The sequence below is a fragment of the Camelus ferus genome, chromosome 11, assembly GCF_009834535.1.
Source record: "Camelus ferus isolate YT-003-E chromosome 11, BCGSAC_Cfer_1.0, whole genome shotgun sequence".
In the NCBI taxonomy this organism is placed as follows: Eukaryota; Metazoa; Chordata; class Mammalia; order Artiodactyla; family Camelidae; genus Camelus; species Camelus ferus.
This window is the reverse complement of record NC_045706.1, coordinates 74,814,164-74,835,066: the sequence shown is the minus strand read 5'-3', so window position 1 is coordinate 74,835,066 and position 20,903 is coordinate 74,814,164. Positions and strand designations below refer to the sequence as shown.

The 20,903-nt window shown below is 35.7% G+C and overlaps 1 protein-coding gene across 1 annotated transcript in view; it reads right to left on the bottom strand.

The window, feature by feature from the left end:
• Positions 1-20,903, bottom strand: part of RYR2 (ryanodine receptor 2) — a 543,213-nt gene that overhangs the window by 357,076 nt on the left and 165,234 nt on the right. The window contains exon 3 of the mRNA XM_032491926.1: positions 4,645-4,749. Coding sequence (XP_032347817.1) covers positions 4,645-4,749 — 105 coding nt within the window. The remainder of the gene's footprint in view (positions 1-4,644; positions 4,750-20,903) is intronic.

The window sequence follows — 20,903 nt, the reverse complement described above, 5'->3', positions numbered from 1 at the left end:
TAAAACAAATAGCTAAAAGCATTGGATCACCTAACTTACTAAACTTCATTAACTAGAACACACACAGAAATAAGCAAATGTTATCACTGACTCTGTCTTTTAACATAACTGTGCTATCACTGAACTGGCAAGACTACATGCCAGAACTGGAGGAAAGGAGAGGGGTCTAGGACCAGCCAAGAGCTCAGAGAAGGAAGCCACCAAAGCTAGCGGAAAGGCAGTCAAAGATTAGCAACAGTCCAACCAAGGAAATATACAGGTATGAGAATGAGAATAAATAAAACAATAAAAATAGCCACTGTTACAGAGATTCCTTAAAAATCTTAATACAGACTTTACCATATGATCCAACATTCCCACTCCTGGGCATATTACCTGGAGAAAACTCCAATTTGAAAAGATACATGCACCCTGATGTTCACAGCATCACAATTTACAACAGCCAAAACACGGAAACAACCTATATGTCCACTGACAGATGAATGGATAATGATGTGGTATACACAAACACACAAACACACACACACACACACACACACACACACACACACACACACACACACTGGAATACTACTCAGCCATGAAAAATGAAATAATGCCATTTGTAGCAACATGGATGAACCTAGAGATTATCATACTAAGTGAAGTTAAGTCAGACAGAGGAAGACAAATATCATATGGTATCACTTATATGTGGAATCTAAAAAAATGAGACAAATGAACTTATTTTACACAAAGAAACAGACTCACAGACATAGAAAACAAACTCATGGTTATCAGGGGAAAAAGGGGTGGAAGAATAAATTAGGAGTTTGGGATTAAGAGATACAAAGTACTATGTGCACAATAGATAAACAAAAAGGTCCTACTGTACAGCACAGGGAACTATATTCAATAGCTTATATAATAGAAAAGAATCTGAAAAATATACAATACATGTATCTATATATACCGAATCACTATGCTGTACACCAGAAACTAACACAAGATTGCAAATCAACTATACTTCAATTAAAAAGAGAGAAATGAAACAGCTCAGACTAAGAAAAAAAAAAAGAGAAAAGAAAAAGAAAAAATAGCCACTGCTAAATCTATGTTAAATATTCCACATACATCATCATTCAATGATCACTACACCTGGCTGACCTTCCCCAAAGCCACAAAGTGAATACATGGCACGGCTGGCATTCTCAAGACAGTTCTCAAATTCTACAAACCCTGCTTCTGGCCCTGTGCTCTATCACTGGTATGCAAAATAAATCTGAAGAGTGAGAAGACACAGACAGAGGTGGATTCAGCTTTGGGCAAGTTATCCAGAACCACATGAAACACAGGCGGAGAAGAGGAAAACATTACAGAAGCAAGGATGTGCCTACACAGAAGCTCAGACAAAATTCGGCCAAAGGGGTAGACACCGCTTCAGTAGTCACTTTCTCCTTGTTTCATGTGGCCACTCAGAATTTTAAAGGCTTTGTGAGCAGCTATTTAGATAAAGCTAAGTAGGTCTTGGCCTATTTACTGCTGATATGCTTTGAATAAGAATAAAAGCTAAATGATGTTCAACGGAATTTTATACACACACACACACACACACCAGATCTAGATCTGTCTTATCACACATTTTTTTCACACATTTCTTATTAAACAGGTATTTTAGAAAATCCCCGTAGATGAAACCTTTCAGAATGCTTCTTATGCCACACATATATTCGTTATTTTACTAATAGTTAAAATGAGAAACTCTGTAGAATCAAAACTTCATAAATTATGTAGTATTCTTCCTGTTTCATCTGATATGTCTCCTTTCATTGTCAATAACCTTCATGATTTGTTTTGGCACCAACAATGTTAGGGATTTCCTGCTAGGCTTCCAGTGTTTATTCAATGGGACCCAAAAATACAAGTAAAATTGTATTCACCACAAAAAGAAAAGGCTGGTTCCAGACGGAAAATTTTTTCCTTATCCTCATCAAGTGTGTTTATATTGCTCTGTGCATATGACAGCATTTTGGACATTAAATAATATCAATATTATTCAGTGTGTTGAATAACACAAAGAATTTAAGAAGGATTGTTTTCTAAAAAGAACAAGGCTTTGTAAAGAAAGCTGACCATGAAAGAGTGGGGAAATCAAGTAATGCACAAGATTCTTTTTGATACGCTGTTAATTTGTCAGGGATGAAATGATTTCATGAAAATTAACATTAGACTGCTGACATACCTCATCCAAGTAAAAGGGGCTCTTTCTTTAAGCAAATCTACAGCATAATTTACTGCTTGAGATGACATTTGCTTTATAAAAGTATTTGCCAAAGATTACCAAATGAATTAAAGGATACACAGGAGGCCCTAGTAAAGAGGATATGAATTCCATGAAGTCTGAAGACTTGACTCCTCCAAGTGCCAGCAGCCTCCACTGGTCACATGGACTCAGACATGGTGTTAGCCGGCTTGCACTACCATGATTAAGATGGTTGTTAAAGTGAAAAACGATCCCTCCTGATAAATAACCTTAGCCTCAAGTCCTTAGTGTTCCCTAACTCTGACCACCGACTCCTCCAGGACACCCCCAAATCACTCAGACAACCCCCACCCCCTCCAAATCTCTCCAGACCTTGATTCTAGGACTCTGGCTGAGGTCAACTCTGATTAACTGTTGCCTGTGCCAAACTGGTTGTGAAATATTGTAGATATCACTCTTGGGCATCATCAGATCTTCTCTGAGGTCTAAGAGAGAATCTTTCTTTCTCCCAAATATAGCATACTCTTGAGCTACTTGACAGTAGTTTCATCCTAAAAGTTACTGGTCTGAAAGTGAGATTCAGCTCAGTGAAATGTGTTCCTTTCCTGTAGCAGGTTTTCCTCAATTTTTATTTTCTAATTAATGTCTTATGGTAGCTGTGCTGGACTTTATAGTGTTCCACACATCAAATAAATTACTTCATCTCTGATAGAAACTTTCTAGAGGGAGTACAACTCAAAATAAAATTCAACTAAATAGATATTGAGGGAGGGATCCAGAAATTCCAACTAGTAAGTATCCTCAAAACATAAATCCAAAAATAGCACTTTCAACACTTCTTATATACACAGAAAATTCAGAGCTTGCCTAATCCAACTCTTATGATTCTGGGGGAGATAAAACATCTTTTCAAAAGTTTAAATTTAGAAAAAGCAGCTTAGCAGTATAAAAATTAAATTTATGGCAATTTAGTCATAAGTCGGTATATACAAAGCTAAGAAAAATGACAGGATACACTCTTCCAGATGCTCATACAAAAGCAAAAGGATTTTTATTTGTAAAGACAGATTTGAATTTCAAAGTTGATACGCCTCAGTGATGTTTAAAAATCAGGAGGGGTTATTCCAGGTAAAAAGAAAACTAGTTGAATTGAGAAAGGTTTTATTTCTCTTTAATTTAAGCCTACTCCAAAAGCTTTGCATTAAAAAAAAGATTAAAAAAAAAAAACTTTATGTAGTTTAATATGGTAATTTCAAACATTGTTGTAGCCAAAAATGAACTCGAAGAATGAAAATACACATAACATATTTGGAACTTTTAAAAAATAACCTGTTAGTCTAATATCAAATGAAAATCACTAAAATTTCTCCTACATATTTAGTAGTATCCTATTAAAATTTAAAATTAATGCACACACCAATTAAAGTCCTAAGCTGTGTGACACTAAAATTTAAAAAACTACAAGGCTAATGGAAATACATTACATCAGAAATGATCACTTGTTTTTTGTTATACCATATAATATCACTTTTAATCTTTTTACTTATCCAAACTGGAACAATGATTAACGACAATAACAGTAACATATGGCCCAACAGTGGCAAATAAAAATTTTCAGTTTCATTCCTGGAAATAGTATAGTTTATTAAACCACACAATGCAGTTACTATAGTGACAAATAGGAAACAAAAATTTTACCATTTATCCTCCTGCCTAATTCTAGAAGTTAATGGATTGGCTAAGAATGGGTAGTGGCCCAGAAATCACTCACAGCATAGAACAGAACATAATTTAAATTACCAAATCAGCTTTCAAAGAAAAATGTCTCCATTAGGAGACAGAGTAGGAATTTCAGTGTTCAGAAGAAAATGATTGGCCGTCTGCAAAATTACAATTGACTAAAGCTGTATCATCATAATTTTGTTACTTAAAATATATGAGTGCCATGAAATTTCACTTGCCATAGGGAAGCTTAGAACATAGACAAATGGTTAGAGGCATTTGAGAATGAAATAAAGATTAATGACAGCCATGCATAAAGTTAATTGAAACAGTAAAAACAACAGCTCTGAAAATGTAAGAAAACACACAAATGCTCAAAGAAAGATTCTGTTTTAATCACTGACATAAGCATGAGGTTCAAGGACAGATACCCCGAAGATTTAATCACTGACATAAGCATGAGGTTCAAGGACAGATCACCCTGAGGATGGATTTTTTTTGAAGTTCTTTAAGACATCACAGATCTGGTGGATAAAGCAAAAAGTCAGACTTAAGAAAACAATTAAAAGGAATTGATTTATTTCAGTGAAAAGAAAATCTCCAAAACCTGTAAAAGAAATCATTCATACAGTGGCTGAATCCGTTAAAATTCTGCAAGTCTACATAAATAAAGTACTTGCCCCTTCTGATTTCTCCACAGTGTTAGCCAGCATCTCCTGCAGGGCCCGGACGGAGAGGGATTGTTCCAGCACAAAGGTGCAGATGGAGAGGTCTGGGGGAACATTCTGTGCAGAAAGAGGGAAAGTCATCATCACCACCATCATCATCACCAAGCATCCAGACCCAATTTACTTTATTATACTTCAGTTTCTTTCATAGAAAAAAGAAAACTTGTCAATTCTCTAACATGAGCTCCCAAATATCAGAATTCATTGCCTATACTTCTCACATTCAGTCCACTTTTTAATCTGTGGATACCTATCCCTCTCATCTATTGAGTGCCTATTCTGATTAGGCATTGCACTCGGAGCTTTGTCAGTAACTCCTGTGGTCGTCTGTCACAGGGATTATTACTACTGCTGTGGACAAGAAAATACAGAAGTGAGGTTACTTTTCCAAAGTGACAATTACTAAATTTTTCAAGCCACGACTTAAAAACCAGGTTTTGCTGACTCCTAAGCATTCATTTCTAATCTATCAAGTAGTCAGCTAATAAAAAGTGAAAAGGACAGAAAACTATTTGCCTCAAATTAAAAATGAAGTCAAGTAAATATAAAATTGAATTGGTATAAAATATTCATTCACACAGGCTTCTCTTTATCCACAAAAATAAGTTACCTTGTTTTATTTAAGTTGTATCCCATCTGGCAACTAACTTTGGATGTAATCATTTGACATCTATTTGGTGTGTGCATATTGTTTTATTTTCTCACTCATTCCTTTCCCTTTCTATTTCCTTCCATTAACTACTCCAATAAATAATAAACCCATAAATTCTGAAAATCCCAAAAAAGTAACTAACAAGGAGGTGAAAGAAACAGGACAAGAATGGACTATTACAACTATCCCAATCAGGAACATCCATTATCATTCATGTAGGCTTTGCTTCAGCTAAGCAGGATCCAGCTGGGGATGTGAAGATGTTCAAAAGAGCATTTTCATAACAGAACGTTGTGAATACATTAAACACCATATGCAAGCAAGAATATGTCTTCTTAAAGAGAACATTAGGGGATAAATTTGATAACTTGATGCAATGCATCAACATTACAATTCATAGTGCTTAAACATTTATTAAATTGAACTACTATCAAGAAAATGATTCTTATCAGCAGAGAATGATGCTTTACGGTTTCAAGGAAAGATGAAGAACCAGGGTTTCAAAATTAAACTCAAAATTATTTTATGGATCAAAGAAGCATATAATCACTAAGCTTACGCACATCCTACAAACCTTCCGGGCACCCACTGTTTGTTTTGTTTTGCTTTGTTTTACTTTTTAATGAACTTTCCTTCTCTGAATTCTCTTATCATGGTCTTCTGTGCCCCCTAGCCCAACTTCTTTCCATTCCTCCTCAGACTATCTCAGCTAGTAGTCAAAGGAATCTTTCAAATCTGGGTGCAGCTACTGCTTTTGTATTCTGTAGTAACTGAAGAAATTTTCACACATTGAAGTTCGCGGAAGTCATTCTGGCTTATACATGATTTGGCTTTAACTTTATGCTAACGAGAATGCCTGCCTTATGGCCATCAAACATGCACTGGACACCTGATTAAACCATTAAAAAAAAAAAACACACATTTTACCAGATTGCTTAGAATGTCCACTTTGAAGAGAGGGATAAATGCCCCGCCTCCTGTGAGGCCAATGATAATACTCCTTCAAAGATGAGGTTCCCTTCCCAGACACCAAGGTCATGCTGACTTGCTGTATATTTGCTAAACTTTCTCATTTGAAAACTTGAAGGATGGACCCCTGTCATGTTCGATATTTGTCCTTTGTTCTGACTAGATATAAAATTGTGTTCCAGGCATTCAAAATGGAGCCAAGTGGACATTGTGGATGTGGTTTCAGACACATTTCCTGCAGTCCTGAGAACTTGAATTTTCTGAGCTGTATCAGACTGAAGGACACTACCAGCCATTCTCAAAACAGTATCTGCCCGCCACTGCCAGCTGCGACCTTACGGTCTCAAGGTCTCCCCCGGTTACTATGCAACCATTTCATATCCTAACCGATCCTTACTTAACAAGCACCCTTACGTCTTGCCAGCTCCAATTATAATTGACAAACAACTTATGTAGCTTGCAATTCTTGCCTTTATAAGCCTCCCCTATGCCGTAGTCCAGCAGAACACAATTCAAGTGCTTCCTGAATCTGTGTCTCCCAGGCTACAGTCCTCAGTTTGGCTCAAATAAAACTCTTTCCTATTCCTATTATAGATTGTTTATTATTTCCATCAACAGCAGTCAACCTGACAAGGGCTGTCTTTCCAAAATCCTCAGAAAAAAGACTGGAAGCCAGGAAAGGGGCTCTCTTCTACTATGAAATTTAGGATAAATTCTTTTAAATTTAATATTCTCAGTTCTAAGTATACTAATAACAGTTTATCTCAGTAATGCACATGACACTGAGGGAAAAATCTATTAAAGTAAGTCTTTATTCCATCCATATCCATTTAAACTGTGAGGCTTTGGAAGCTGTACTTTGACAAATAGTGCTAGTAGAGAACAATGTTATTAACGGTGTGCTAGTGAACCAGTTTCACACACACAAAAAGAAGCCCTGATTTGCCCATTCTCTGGTGTTAGGACTCCAAGGATTGTTGATTCAACAGTATCAAAGTTTACAAATCAGCTCACGAAATTCCTAAATACATAACAATGAGCTCTCAGAGGTCCGTAAGAGCCACAGCTTTCATACCACTGCACTGATTTCAGACCAATATTCATTAAATGCTTTAGAATCAGTACAATACTTAAAAAATTGTATTCTATAAACAGACCATCTAAACAAGAATCCCAGTCTCACTACTTAAGAACTATTAACTTTTCTATTCTTCTATTTTCTTCCCTGAAAAATGGGATAAAAATGATACTATCCTCATAGGGTTGCTGTGAAAAAGTAAGTGAGATCATATAAGTAAATAGCTTATGGCAGTGCCAAGAACATATAACAAGTATTTAAAATATATGAGCCATTGTCATTAGTTAGTTTTGCATAGTGTCATTTTTCTCCATTTATAGCATTTATGAAGCTATTTCTTTAATAAAACTGGTTCTTGAGTGGATTCTATTTTAGAGAAAAAGTGTTTGAAAACACCAAGTATTAATTATGCACCTGTTCATAATATCTAAAACGTTCCAGTATTTTCAAGAAAAAGCACTTTCTGATAACATTTAAAAGTTTACATACTGGGTATATTTAAATTGTTTCATGCTTCACTTTAATCAAAATGTTAAAGTATGCTTCAGTGTAATATCTTACACTTATTTTAAAGAATCTTGAAAACCTCATGAGTTTAAAATGAATTAATTGTTCCAAACAAATTTCATTTCTTTACAGAGTGAAATTCCTGGTACACATATTTTTCCAGATAGTGGGAGTTAACAGGAGTAAGTGAGAAGAGGTCAACAAAGGCAGTTCTCTCTCAGAGACTCAAACCACTGTCCTTCTGACCATCTTTATCACTCTCTGTCTCCTCCCCCATCAAACCAGACATAAATGTAACAAAATGGTAAAAAACAAACAAACAAACAAACAAACAAAAACAGTTTACCACTTTCAGGAAAACTTGAAACAAGACAAATCAGAGCTTTTCAGTATTGTCTGTTTCTTTTGCTCTAAAGAAAAAACAGTCTGGCTGTTTTAGGCAACAGAATCATTACCAAAACTTGCAACTTTTTAAAGAAACCTACTTAAAGTATTTCTTCATTTAGATGTGTATTTCTTCAAACAACCCTGAATTTTTTTATAGCTAAACCATACTACAGCATTTGTTAAGACTTTGTGCCCACTTCCCCAAAATAAAGTTGTCATTGGAAAATAAAAGGTCTCATTCATTAATTAAAAACCAACTAAACGGCCCGAAATCAAAATGACTCCTAACACTAGGCACAAGAGATAAAGTATAACATTTATAAACATCTGGAGTGAGAATTCCAATTCACAAGCATTTGCAAGTTATCCTCTTTTCCTTAGTCTCTTTTTTTACTCAAGTATTATTACTGAGAAAGTTAATTTTGAGAACTTCAATTTGAAAGAATGTTGCTTTGAGACCTTCAATTTGAAAGAATGTTGCTTACCCTCACAATGAACGTGCTCCCAAATCAGAAAAGAAACACTTGTGTAATATATGCTCTACATTACAGGTGCTTTAAAATAGACCATGTCAGAATGTAAAACTAAGAACTACAGCACAGCATGTACACCTACCTGCCTCTTACACATTACATTTATTTTTCATACAAAATTAGATCAGAGAAAGGACTCTGGTCTGTCTAACTGTCCATCTAGGCTGCCTAGAACAGTGCCCAAAGCAGGTAGGTAGGAGGTTAGTACTGCTTTTCATATGGAGACAACACCAATTCTATCAAGATATGTGTACTCTGGCACAGGTAAAAAATATTAAGCAAGGAGCAAGGCTGTGTACCTCTTCTTTTTAAAATACGAACTGGTCACTGTTCTCCTCTGCCTGATAAACCTAATCTTAGGGGGAAAATTCTCAAGAATAACCACAGTGCAGCATCTGGCTCTGTAGGCACTGGTGAGTCTGTGTGAAATCAATTAGGCTTCCAACAGAGCTATCCATCAAACCATTTGGCTTCCACAGATGTATCTGCCTAACTCACTTACAAACCTATTGAAACATGTCATTACCTTAACAACTGCAACCAACAATTCGGGACCATATAAACCACAGGAGACCATCTCTCCTGTTACCACCGTGTAAAAGCTGTGTACTAACAAACCACTCCATTCTCCTGGTGCCTTTGCTCATATTTCTCCCTGGGGGTGAAACAGCCATCTTCAGGTCTCCACCAATGGAAAACTAGTTCATATTTTTAAATCATACATTAATAAAATCACATATAAAAACATTTTCCTGTTGAAAGTTCAAACAATACTGAAAAATCAAAAATTCTCTCTTTCCAAATTTAATTATACATACTCTGCCTTACTCTCCCTCCCAGGTATAGCTATAGCCACAGGGGAGTTCGGTGACCTTCTGGATGTGCACCTTTCTGAGTCTTTTCCTATGCTTTACATATGAAATGCTCACACAGAAATACATAGATTGGTTTTTCCCATTAATGGGCTCACTTTGTACAAATTACATATTTTAATTTACTAATATGTATGGAAGATTACTGTCTGTTAATAGATCTCTATCTACGTCATTCTTTATGATTGCTGGAGAATCTAAATATACCACATTCCTTCTGAAGACTGGGTCAAGTTTAATGCTGTGAGACACTTACTCAACTTGGACCCTCACCCTCTCCACCTATCCTACCAGTAACGTGGTCATGTACAAAAGAAACAGTTCAGTATTTGAAGAGTTGACCTCAAACTACGATTTCATCTATTTTTGGAAAATTAAGCAAATGTGCATACAAGGACACAGTAGTCACAACCTTAATGACAGATCTCTATCCTCGTTTTTCTTTAAGCAATCTTAGGTTTCTAATATGAAGACAAGCTGATTCACCTTATTATATTGCCTTTCAATTGTACTCCAAATAACCTTCAGGGTAACACAGAGATATCTCAAAATATATTCTGAAAATGAGGTATTAAACCTTGATAGTTGGACAGCGTAAGAAAATGGTCAGGTCACTGCAACAAAAGACATGGGATACAGAGTCAATGCAGAACCAGCCAAGGGATTTTCAGTAAATCAGTCTGAGCTTCCCCATCTATTAAGTGTCAAAATATTTGTCATACTTCAGACTCATTCTGAAGTTCAAATTTAAAAAATCAATGCATTATAAACCAGAAAATGCCAATAAAATATAATTTCCTCTGCCTAATTAAAAATACCTACATCACACTGAAAGCTCAGAATCATAAAGATACATATTGAGAAAAAAAAACTGATCCTCTACCAAGAAATGTGAAAACAGCATACTCTGGAGTGGAGCAGACGGTCTGAAGTCGAGGCAGGTTTGTTTTTGCTCAACCACCCACCTGGGGAGTGGCCTCTGGTGAGACACCATACCACTGAGGGTCAACTTGCCCAGAAACTATGGCGATCTCAAACTACATCTTCTCCAAAAAACAAACTTGTTGTTGTCGTTGTTTAAGCTGTCAACTGGAGATGTGAACCAGGCAAAATTACACCTACAATATGGGGGATACTATCCTTTAAAATGTTTATATGTTCTATCACCCCAATAAAATTATGGTGTTGTGTCCCACTGACTTACATGAAATATTGTAGAAAATAATCAAGCTGGATATAAGGAAAATCTTAGTTCACATTTTCCTCTTTAAATGTCTTCAAAATTCCAATCATAACATTTCCCCAGCCTGGAAATGTGGTTACTGCCAGATTTTCACACTTTTCCCTGGGAGTACATAGTCCTGCATACTTTTTCTCATATTCTTTTTCTCTTCATCCCACTTTGTACCAAAGATTAACAATAAGATTGCCTGAGAGAAGAAATATTTACCCTGGGTCAACCACAGGACAAATTCTTCCTTCCTTCAAATCAGCTTTTTGAAAGATGAGGTTAAATATCATCGTAACAAGTGAAACTGATATGTCTGGGTTTCCCAAGGTCTCAAGCCTTCGAATCTCTTCAGAAAAACTCGTCATCCCACCTGGCATTCTTGACAGCGTAAGTCCAAATGGGGAAGGATCTATCAGCAGGTTAAATAAGTGATAATGAGCAGCACAGTACCCCTACAAAGAGCTACAGCTCTGCCAATCTTGCAGTTAATTATGAAAACCCTAGTGAATTAACAGGGTTTCATATGATTCGCTCAGTGTTCATTTTTCTCCTTGGCATACATCTTTTGTAATACAATTATCTTTAAACATAATGTTAATTAGATATGCCAATCTACTTTATTTTTATAATTATTTTAACATTCAGAGGGCTCCAATCTGTCAATTCAAATCTAGAAGTATACTAGCTTGACATTTCACCCTGCACTACCTCTCTCGTTCTAATATCGTAACAGGAATACTGTGTTGGGTTAACTCTGTTCACATACATCTTAAGTGGGAGCCACTGTTGGTGAGCACACAAGTATATGGTATTTTGAAAGCAATACACTTAAAGGGAAACCAGAGAAAAGATTTCTGTAATGAATTAAGCCTCAAGATGATACTTGCATGTATGTTAAAAATCACATATGCTACTAATTATTCATTGGATGTAGCCTCCTGCTTCTAAACATTGCTAAGTCAAACCCATCTACGGGTCACAATATCAACAAAAGCTTAACCAACTCTCCAGACTCTAGGAAATGGCCCATCTATCTAATTTGCATTTAAAACACATAACTTTTGTCATGTATTACAATGATGTTCCAGGCAGCTGGGCTCCAATTTGAGAAATCTACTGTTAGAAAAACCTATATTCCACCATTACTAAATTCAAAGAGTTCAGAGCTAAGTAAACATGTGAATAAACAGATGAATAAACAAACCGCAACATCAAATAAATCAGTGGAAATACTGGAACCACTGCTATAGTTCAAGTTGCCAAAAATTACTTTGGAGCCATGTTTCACTCTAGTCAAAAGAGGTTTTTTTTTTTTTTAAGAATTAGCAAAATACATACATGTTCATTAAGTATATAGTAAGCAACCAACATTGTCATTGCAGTAAGTATAGAAAAATAACTAAACCAAAAACCACATATGGCCCAAGTATTTGTCAAATGTCACAATCAGTGACATCTCAGCCTTGTCCCTGCAAGGTCCCAGTGAACCACAGACAGTGATCCAGCATGGTGGGTCTCCCAGTGAAAATGTATGATGAGCAATAGAGTTGTCTCCAGGGAGTTTTACGAAAAGGAGGTTTAGGTGGAACTATTCATAAGTTCACTGTCTGAAAACATCTGAGAAAAAATAATTTTTACTGTAACCAGGTCAACCAAATTATCTGCCATATGACCTTTGTCACAATGGCCACCATGCCTTGTCTTATAATCTGCTTAAAAAGGGGGGAACTTGTGGATAAGGGCAGTCAGCAGGTTCCAACTTACTTAGAGCTCTACCAAAAGTCTAAAGGAGAAGAAAAGAGTGAAAATGAGAATTATGGTTTCCAAATCAAGCAGGCAATAAGATGTTGTCTTCAAATTTAATTAATGATGTAATACAGTGCAGATTTATTCAGGCATAACCATGCAAATGCCAACCATCTCACTCTTTGCAGATATCTCACTCTGTGAAAATGTGCTGGATAATTTCATCTAAATTAATTTAAAATGGCAAAAGATAAATTATTACTTAATATCAGTCTGAACAAAATAAGCTGGACTCAACTGAGTAATATCACTTGGAACCTCAAAACTGAAACTCCAAGTAGACTCAGATGGAGACATTTAGCACCTTGGAATTCTTAGTAAGAATTTTGCTAGCATGGAATTTCAACATAGTTTCAGAAATGTAAGAAATAACTGTGTAGACACAATTACATAAATAACAACAGCTTTAGCATTTTTTAAATGTCCTCTGTGTGACAGGTCCTAATTCTCATTACAACCCTACAAGAGAAGTATTATTATCCTCACTTTAGAAATGAGTAAACGGTGAGTCAGAAAATTAAATGACTTCATCTAAACCAGAGGCATATCTGCTTAGCCTAAAACACATGTACTACACCATCTCCCTCAAGGTAATATTAGTCTGATTATCAGCTCTTTTTTTTTCATTTTCCTGTACATTCATGATAATAGTTTTATCATTGATAAACCTTATCGTGACAGTGTACATGATCTAAAAGAACTCACACACAGAATCAGAGCCACGAATACACCAAACTCTATGACTTTAGCTTGAGGGACATTTCATAAGTTCATAACCTGGTATGAGCCCTTCTGGGAATGTATGAGCAAAAGCAAAAGTGTAGTAAAGCATTAAAATAGTGATCCTTCCTAGATGATGCCCTGTGGGTATATTACAAGTCATTGTGTCAATGGGAGATGAAATATTTTCTGGGTGAAGAATCTTGATGAAAGAGGCAATAGTAAAATTAGAAAGCTAAATCATGGTACACATTTCAGGTATTTATACAGAATTGAAATTCAAGCTGTATTTGTGAGACTTAACCCTGAAATAATGTTAGGTGATCTGGACATACTCTGGAGACCTATTAATCCATATAATCTATAAACATACAGCTTACAATAACAGGATGCAAATATAGTTTGGGTAACCAAAGACTGCATCTCACCTAACACATAATTTGGTTCAGAAGGGGGCTATAGGTAACATGAAGAAATAATACAAAGGATATTGTAGAAAGATAACTCTAGCAGCTGTGGACATGACATATTAGAGTCACAGTGTGACACTTTTTATGTTCAAGGATCAATTCAGGAAAAATAAGATTTACGAGTTACATTTTTTAAAGAAATGAAGAGGGTGTCCCCTTATGGCTGAGTGGGGAAGTTGGCAGATCTTCTCCCTAAAAAGCCAGCTGGATAAAATTGATATAAATAACCTTGTAGAGCTGTGGGACTTAACCAAAGGCCTGAAAAATAGGACACATTATTATGCTCAAACACTGCTGAACTTCAGGTAGGTACAGTAAGAGCTGGTGCTGTTACTTCCCAAGGCTGCTCCCAACTCCCCTCAGCTCAGCCCACGTGGAGGTCCTGCAGGATTGTGGTGTGTGGTGTAGGCTGTGAGGACCAGACACTGTGCCGCCTTATCGGGGAGCTCCCTTGACTGGGAGCAGATGCCGTTCACGCTGCATTGTAGGTGAAAGTGAGACTTTCCCAGGGACCCAACAGCTCTTCAAGCCTGACTCAGCATATTCCTGCCTGAGGTTGAAGCATGCAGAGTAGTGCCAAACTATTCAACACTCCTGGCTAACTCTGAAGCAGCATGTACGTAAGAAAGACACAAAGGACGCAGCCGAAAGTAAACCTGGGGCAGATTTCAAATGATCTGAACTTCTTATGCACTTCTCTACCCAGAAACAGGTTGGTTTGCAGGGGACAGAAGCCATACGGCTTGAAGTACCTGAGTCCAACTTCTGTACAAGCATTGCCTTAACTCTAAGCTATGCAGAAATAGGGCAACCTTTAGGAAGCCAGGGTAAAATAAAAGCAAGAATGGAAAAAATATTAGAGCAGCACATCACAGGGAAGACATATTTCACAGCTTTAGCCCAGGCATGTAAATAAACAATGAAGAAGCAAACAACAAAAATAGTAATAATGCTCCATGGGAAATAATCAGAATTCAGAGGTCCTACAATATACTATCTAAAAAGTCTAGTTTTAACAAAAAATATGACACAAGCAGAAAACAAAAGAAGTGTAAAGTGTATCCTATACTGAGAGAAAAAAAGTCAAGAGAAACTGTGAGTGTCTCCAGATGTTGGAATTAGCAGATAAAGGCTTCAAGGAAAACTTTATACTTATAAATATACTTAAAGAACTAAATGAAACAATGTTTAAAGATAAAGAAACATATTATATTAATGAATCAATGATCAATGAATAACAGAAATTCTCAATAAAGATATAGCAATTACAAAGACAACCAAATGGAAATTCTGGATTTGAGTATAATAACTGAAATAATAAAATATACTACAGGTGCCCAACAGATTTGAAAAGAAAGGAGAAAGAATCAGTGAACTTAAGGACCACTCAACAGAAATTACTTAATCAGAAGTAAATAGAGGAAAAAAACATAGAAAAAATTAACTTAGCCACAAAAACTTGTGGAATAATATCAATATAAATGTAATTGGAATCCCAGAAGAACAGGAGAGAAACAAAAGGACAGAAAATATACTTAAAGAAGTAATACCCAAAAACTTCCAAAATTTGATGAAAAACATTAGTTTGCACATCCAAGAAACACAAAAATACCCTAGTAGGATAAAGACAGAGATTCACACCTACACCCATTACACTCAAACTATTCAGAATCAAAGACAAGAAAAAGGAAATATTTAAAGCAGCAAGACAAAAAACTACTCATCACAATATAATTAATAGCTGACTTCTCATTTGAACCAAGACAGGAAGGAAGGCAGTTGATGACATACTCAAAAATGTCAGCCAAAAATTCAATATACAGCTAAGCTATTTTTCAAACATGAATTAAAATAGACATTCCAAGATAAACAAGGATGGACTATTGTTACCATAGTTGCCTTAGAAGAATGCCCACTCTTGTCACTTTAATTCATCACATTACTAGAAGTACTAATCAGAGCAATTAGGCAAGAAAAAGAAATAAAAGCCATCCAAGTTGAAAAGGAAAAAGGAAAAGTCTCTCTATATGCAGATGACCTGATATTATGTATCAAAGACCCTAATGACTCCATCAAAAATCTGTTAGAACTAATAAATACAGTAAAGTTGCAGGATACAATTTCAATATACAAAAATCAGTTGTGTTTCTACACACTAACAACAAACTAAACAGAAAGAGAAATTAAAAACAAAAAGATTAAAATACTTAGGAATAAATCTAATCAAGAAGGTGAAAGATCTGTACATTAAAAACTATAAGACATTATTAAAGGAAACTGAAGAAAATACAAATAAATGGAAAGATATTCTGTGCTCATAGACTGGAAGAAATATACTGTTAAAATATGTACATAACCTAAAGTGGTCTATAGATTCAATGCAATCACTATCAAAATTTCAATTTCAGTTTTCACAGAAATAGAGCAAACAATCCTAAAATTTATATGGAAACACAAAAGACCCCAAATAGCCAAAGCTATCTTGAGAAAGAAGAAAGCTGGATGCATCACACTTCCTGATTTAAAACTCATTACATAGCTACAGTAATCTAAAATAGTCAAACTGATAGAAGCAGAAAGTAGAACAGTTGTTGCTAAGGGCTGGGGCAGGGTGGGAAAAAGGGAATGGAGAGATGTTGGTCAAGAAGTAGAAAGTTTCAGTTAAGCAAAATGAATAGTTCTGCAAATCTAATGTGCAGCATGGTAATATTAGTTAATAATACTGTATTTAACACTTGAAATTTGTAAAAGAGTTGATCTTAAGTGTTCTCATCACATACAAGATGAGGATATTACACTCATTAATATACATGCACCCAATATAGGAGCACCTAAGTACATACAAGAATTACCAACAGAGATAAAGGGGGATATTGATGGGAATACAATCATAGTTGGAGATTTTAACACTGCATTAACATCACTAGACAGATCTTCCAGACAGAAAATAAACAAGGCAACAGAGAAATTAAATACTACAATAGAAAAACTAGATTTGGTGGATATTTTCAGAGCATTACACCCCCCAAAAATAGGATATACATTCTTTTCAAGTGCACATGGAACATTTTCCAGGATCAATCATGTACTTGGGCACAAAAGAAACCTCAACAATTTTAAGGAGATAGAAATTATCTCAAGCATCTTAACTGACCACAATGCCATGAAACTGGAAATCAACAACAGAGAAACAAAGGAGAAAAAAAGGAAAGTATGGAGATTAAACAATATGTTATTGAAAAAACAATGGGTCAATGAGGAAATCAAAGCTGAAATTAAAAAAATACCTTGAGACAAATGATAATGAAAGCACAACCACTCAAAACCTATGGGACACAGCAAAGGCAGTGCTAAGAGGGAAGTTTATAGCGATACAGGCCTTCCTCAAAAAAGAAGAACAATCTCAAATAAACAATTTAACCCACCACCTGAATGAATTAGAAAAAGAAGAACAAAAAGCCCCAAAAAGCAGCAGAAGGAAGGAAAAGATCAGAGAGGAATTCAATACAATAGAGATTAACAAGACCATAGGAAAAATCAACCAAACCAAAAGCTGGTTTTCTGAAAAAGTAAATAAAATCGACAAACCTCTGGCCAAACTCACAAAGAAGAAAAAAGAGAGAGCACAAATTAGCAAAATAAGAAAGGAAAATGGAGAAATTACAACAAACAGAATATCATACGAGAATATTATGAAAAACTATATGGAACCAAACTGGACAACCTAGAGGAGATGGACAAGTTTCTGGAAACATACTGTCCCCCAGACTGAATCAAGAAGAATCTGAACACTTGAACAATCCGATTGCTAGAAAGGAAATAGAAATAGCAATCAAAAACCTCCCTACAAATAAAAGTCCAGGACTGGACGGCTTCACCGGGGAATTCTACCAAACATACAAAGAAGAACTCATACCAGTCCTTCTCAAACTCTTCCAGACAATTGAAAAGGAGAGAATACTCCCAAACTCATTCTATGAAGCCATCATCACCCTGATACCAAAACCAGGCAAAGACACTACAAAAAAAGAGAAATATAGGCCAGTATCACTGATGAACATAGACGCCAAAATCCTCACCAAAATTTTAGCAAATAGAATCCAACAACACATAAAAAAGATTATACATCATGACCAAGTGGGGTTCATCCCAGGGACACAAGGCTGGTTCAACATACGCAAATCAAGCAATGTAATACATCACATCAATAAGAGAAAGGACAAAAACCACATGATCATCTCAATCGATGCAGAAAAAGCATTTGATAAAATTCAACACCCATTTATGATAAAAACTCTTGCCAAAGTGGGTATAGAGGGAACATATCTCAACATAATAAAAGCTATATATGACAAACCTACAACCAGCATAGTACTCAATGGTGAAAAACTCAAAAGCTTCCCACTAAAATCTGGGACAAGACAAGGATGCCCACTATCACCACTCCTATTCAACATAGTCCTGGAAGTCCTAGCCACAGCAGTCAGGCAAGAGAAAGAAATAAAAGAGATCCAAATTGGAAAAGAAGAGGTAAAAGTGTCATTATATGCTGATGACATGTTACTATATATAGAAAACCCTAAAAGGTCCACACAAAAGCTACTAGAGCTGATTGAAGAATTCAACAAGGTAGCAGGTTACAAAATTAACGTTCAAAAATCAGTTGCATTTCTTTACACTAATGATAAATCAACAGAAAAAGAAAAAAAAGAAACAATCCCCTTTAAAATAGCACCCAAAGTAATAAAATATCTGGGAATAAATCTAACCAAGGAGGTGAAAGAATTATACACAGAAAACTATAAACCATTGATGAAGGAAATTAAAGAAGACTTTAAAAAATGGAAAGATATCCCATGCTCTTGGATTGGAAGAATCAATACTGTTAAAATGGTCATACTGCCCAAGGCAATCTACAGATTTAATGCAATCCCTATCCAATTACCCAGGACATATTTCACAGAACTAGAACAAATCATAATAAAATTTATATGGAACCATCAAAGACCTAGAATTGCCAAAGCATTACTGAAGAGAAAGAAAGAGGCTGGAGGAATAACTCTCCCAGACTTCAGACAATACTATAGAGCTACAGTCACCAAGACAGCATGGTATTGGTACAAAAACAGACATACAGACCAATGGAACAGAATAGAGAGCCCAGAAATGAACCCACAAACTTTTGGTCAACTCATCTTCGACAAAGGAGGCAAGAATATACAATGGAATAAAGACAGTCTCTTCAGCAAATGGTGTTGGGAAAACTGGACAGCAGCATGTAAAACAATGAAGCTAGAACACTCCCTTACACCATATACAAAACTCAACTCAAAATGGATTAAAGACTTAAACATAAGACAAGATACAATAAACCTCCTAGAGGAAAACATAGGCAAAACATTATCTGACATACATTTCAAAAATTTTCTCCTAGAAGAAATAAAAGCAAGAATAAACAAATGGGACCTAATGAAACTTACAAGCTTCTTCACAGCAAAGGAAACCAGAAGTAAAACAAGAAGAAAACCTACGGAATGGGAGAAAATTTTTGCAAGTGAAACCGACAAAGGCTTGATCTCCAGAATATATAAGCAGCTCATATGACTCAATAAGAAAAAAATAAACAACCCAATCCAAAAATGGGCAGAAGACCTAAACAAGCAATTCTCCAAGGAAGACATACAAATGATCAAAAAGCACATGAAAAAATGCTCAATATCACTAATTATCAGAGAAATGCAAATCAAAACTACAGTGAGGTATCATCTCACACCAGTCAGAATGGCCGTCATTCAAAAATTCACAAATGACAAATGCTGGAGAGGCTGTGGAGAAAGGGGAACCCTCCTACACTGCTGCTGGGAATGCAGTTTGGTGCAGCCACTATGGAAAACAGTGTGGACATTCCTCAAAAGACTAGGAATAGACTTACCATATGACCCAGGAATCCCGCTCCTGGGCTTGTATCCAGAAGGAAATCTACTTCAGGATGACACCTGCACCCCAATGTTCATAGCAGCACTATTTACAATAGCCAAAACATGGAAACAGCCTAAATGTCCACCAACGGATGACTGGATAAAGAAGATGTGGTATATTTATACAATGGAATACTACTCAGCCATAAAAACTGACAATATAATGCCATTTGCAGCAACATGGATGTTCCTGGAGAATGTCATTCTAAGTGAAGTAAGCCAGAAAGAGAAAGAAAAATACCGTATGAGATCGCTCATATGTGGAATCTAAAAAACAAAAACAAACAAACAAACAAAAACAAAGCATAAATACAGGACAGAAATAGACTCACAGACAGAGAATACAGACTTGTGGTTGCCAGGGGGGTGGAGGGTGGGAAGGGATAGACTGGGATTTCAAAATTGTAGAATAGATAAACAAGATTACACTGTATAGCACAGGGAAATATACACAAAATGTTATGATAACTCAGAGAGAAAAAAATGTGACAATGAGTGTGTATATGTCCATGAATGACTGAAAAATTGTGCTGAACACTGGAATTTGACACAATGACACAACATTGTAAAATGATTATAAATCAATAAAAAATGTTCAAAAAATAAAATACAAAAATCTACCAAAAAATAAATAAATAAATGACAAAAAAAAAAAAGTGTTCTCATCACATAAAAAACAACCATTAACTATGTGAGGTGATGGCTATGTAAGTTGGCTTGATTGTGGTAATCATTTCACAATGTATACATATATCAAAACATCACATTTTACACCTTAAATATATATAATGTTTGTCAATTACAACCTCAATAAATACCATTTATTTTGGAAATATTTGGAAATTGGGGGCAACTTCATTGCCTAATAGATTGCCTAAGTCCAAGCTTCTCTATCCAGCATTCATATTCTGGATCCAACCTAATTTTCCAGCCTATACTAAATGCTTACAGTAGACTAAGTTAAATAATTCCCTACTTTTCACAAACATATTTCAGTTTCCTATCTTT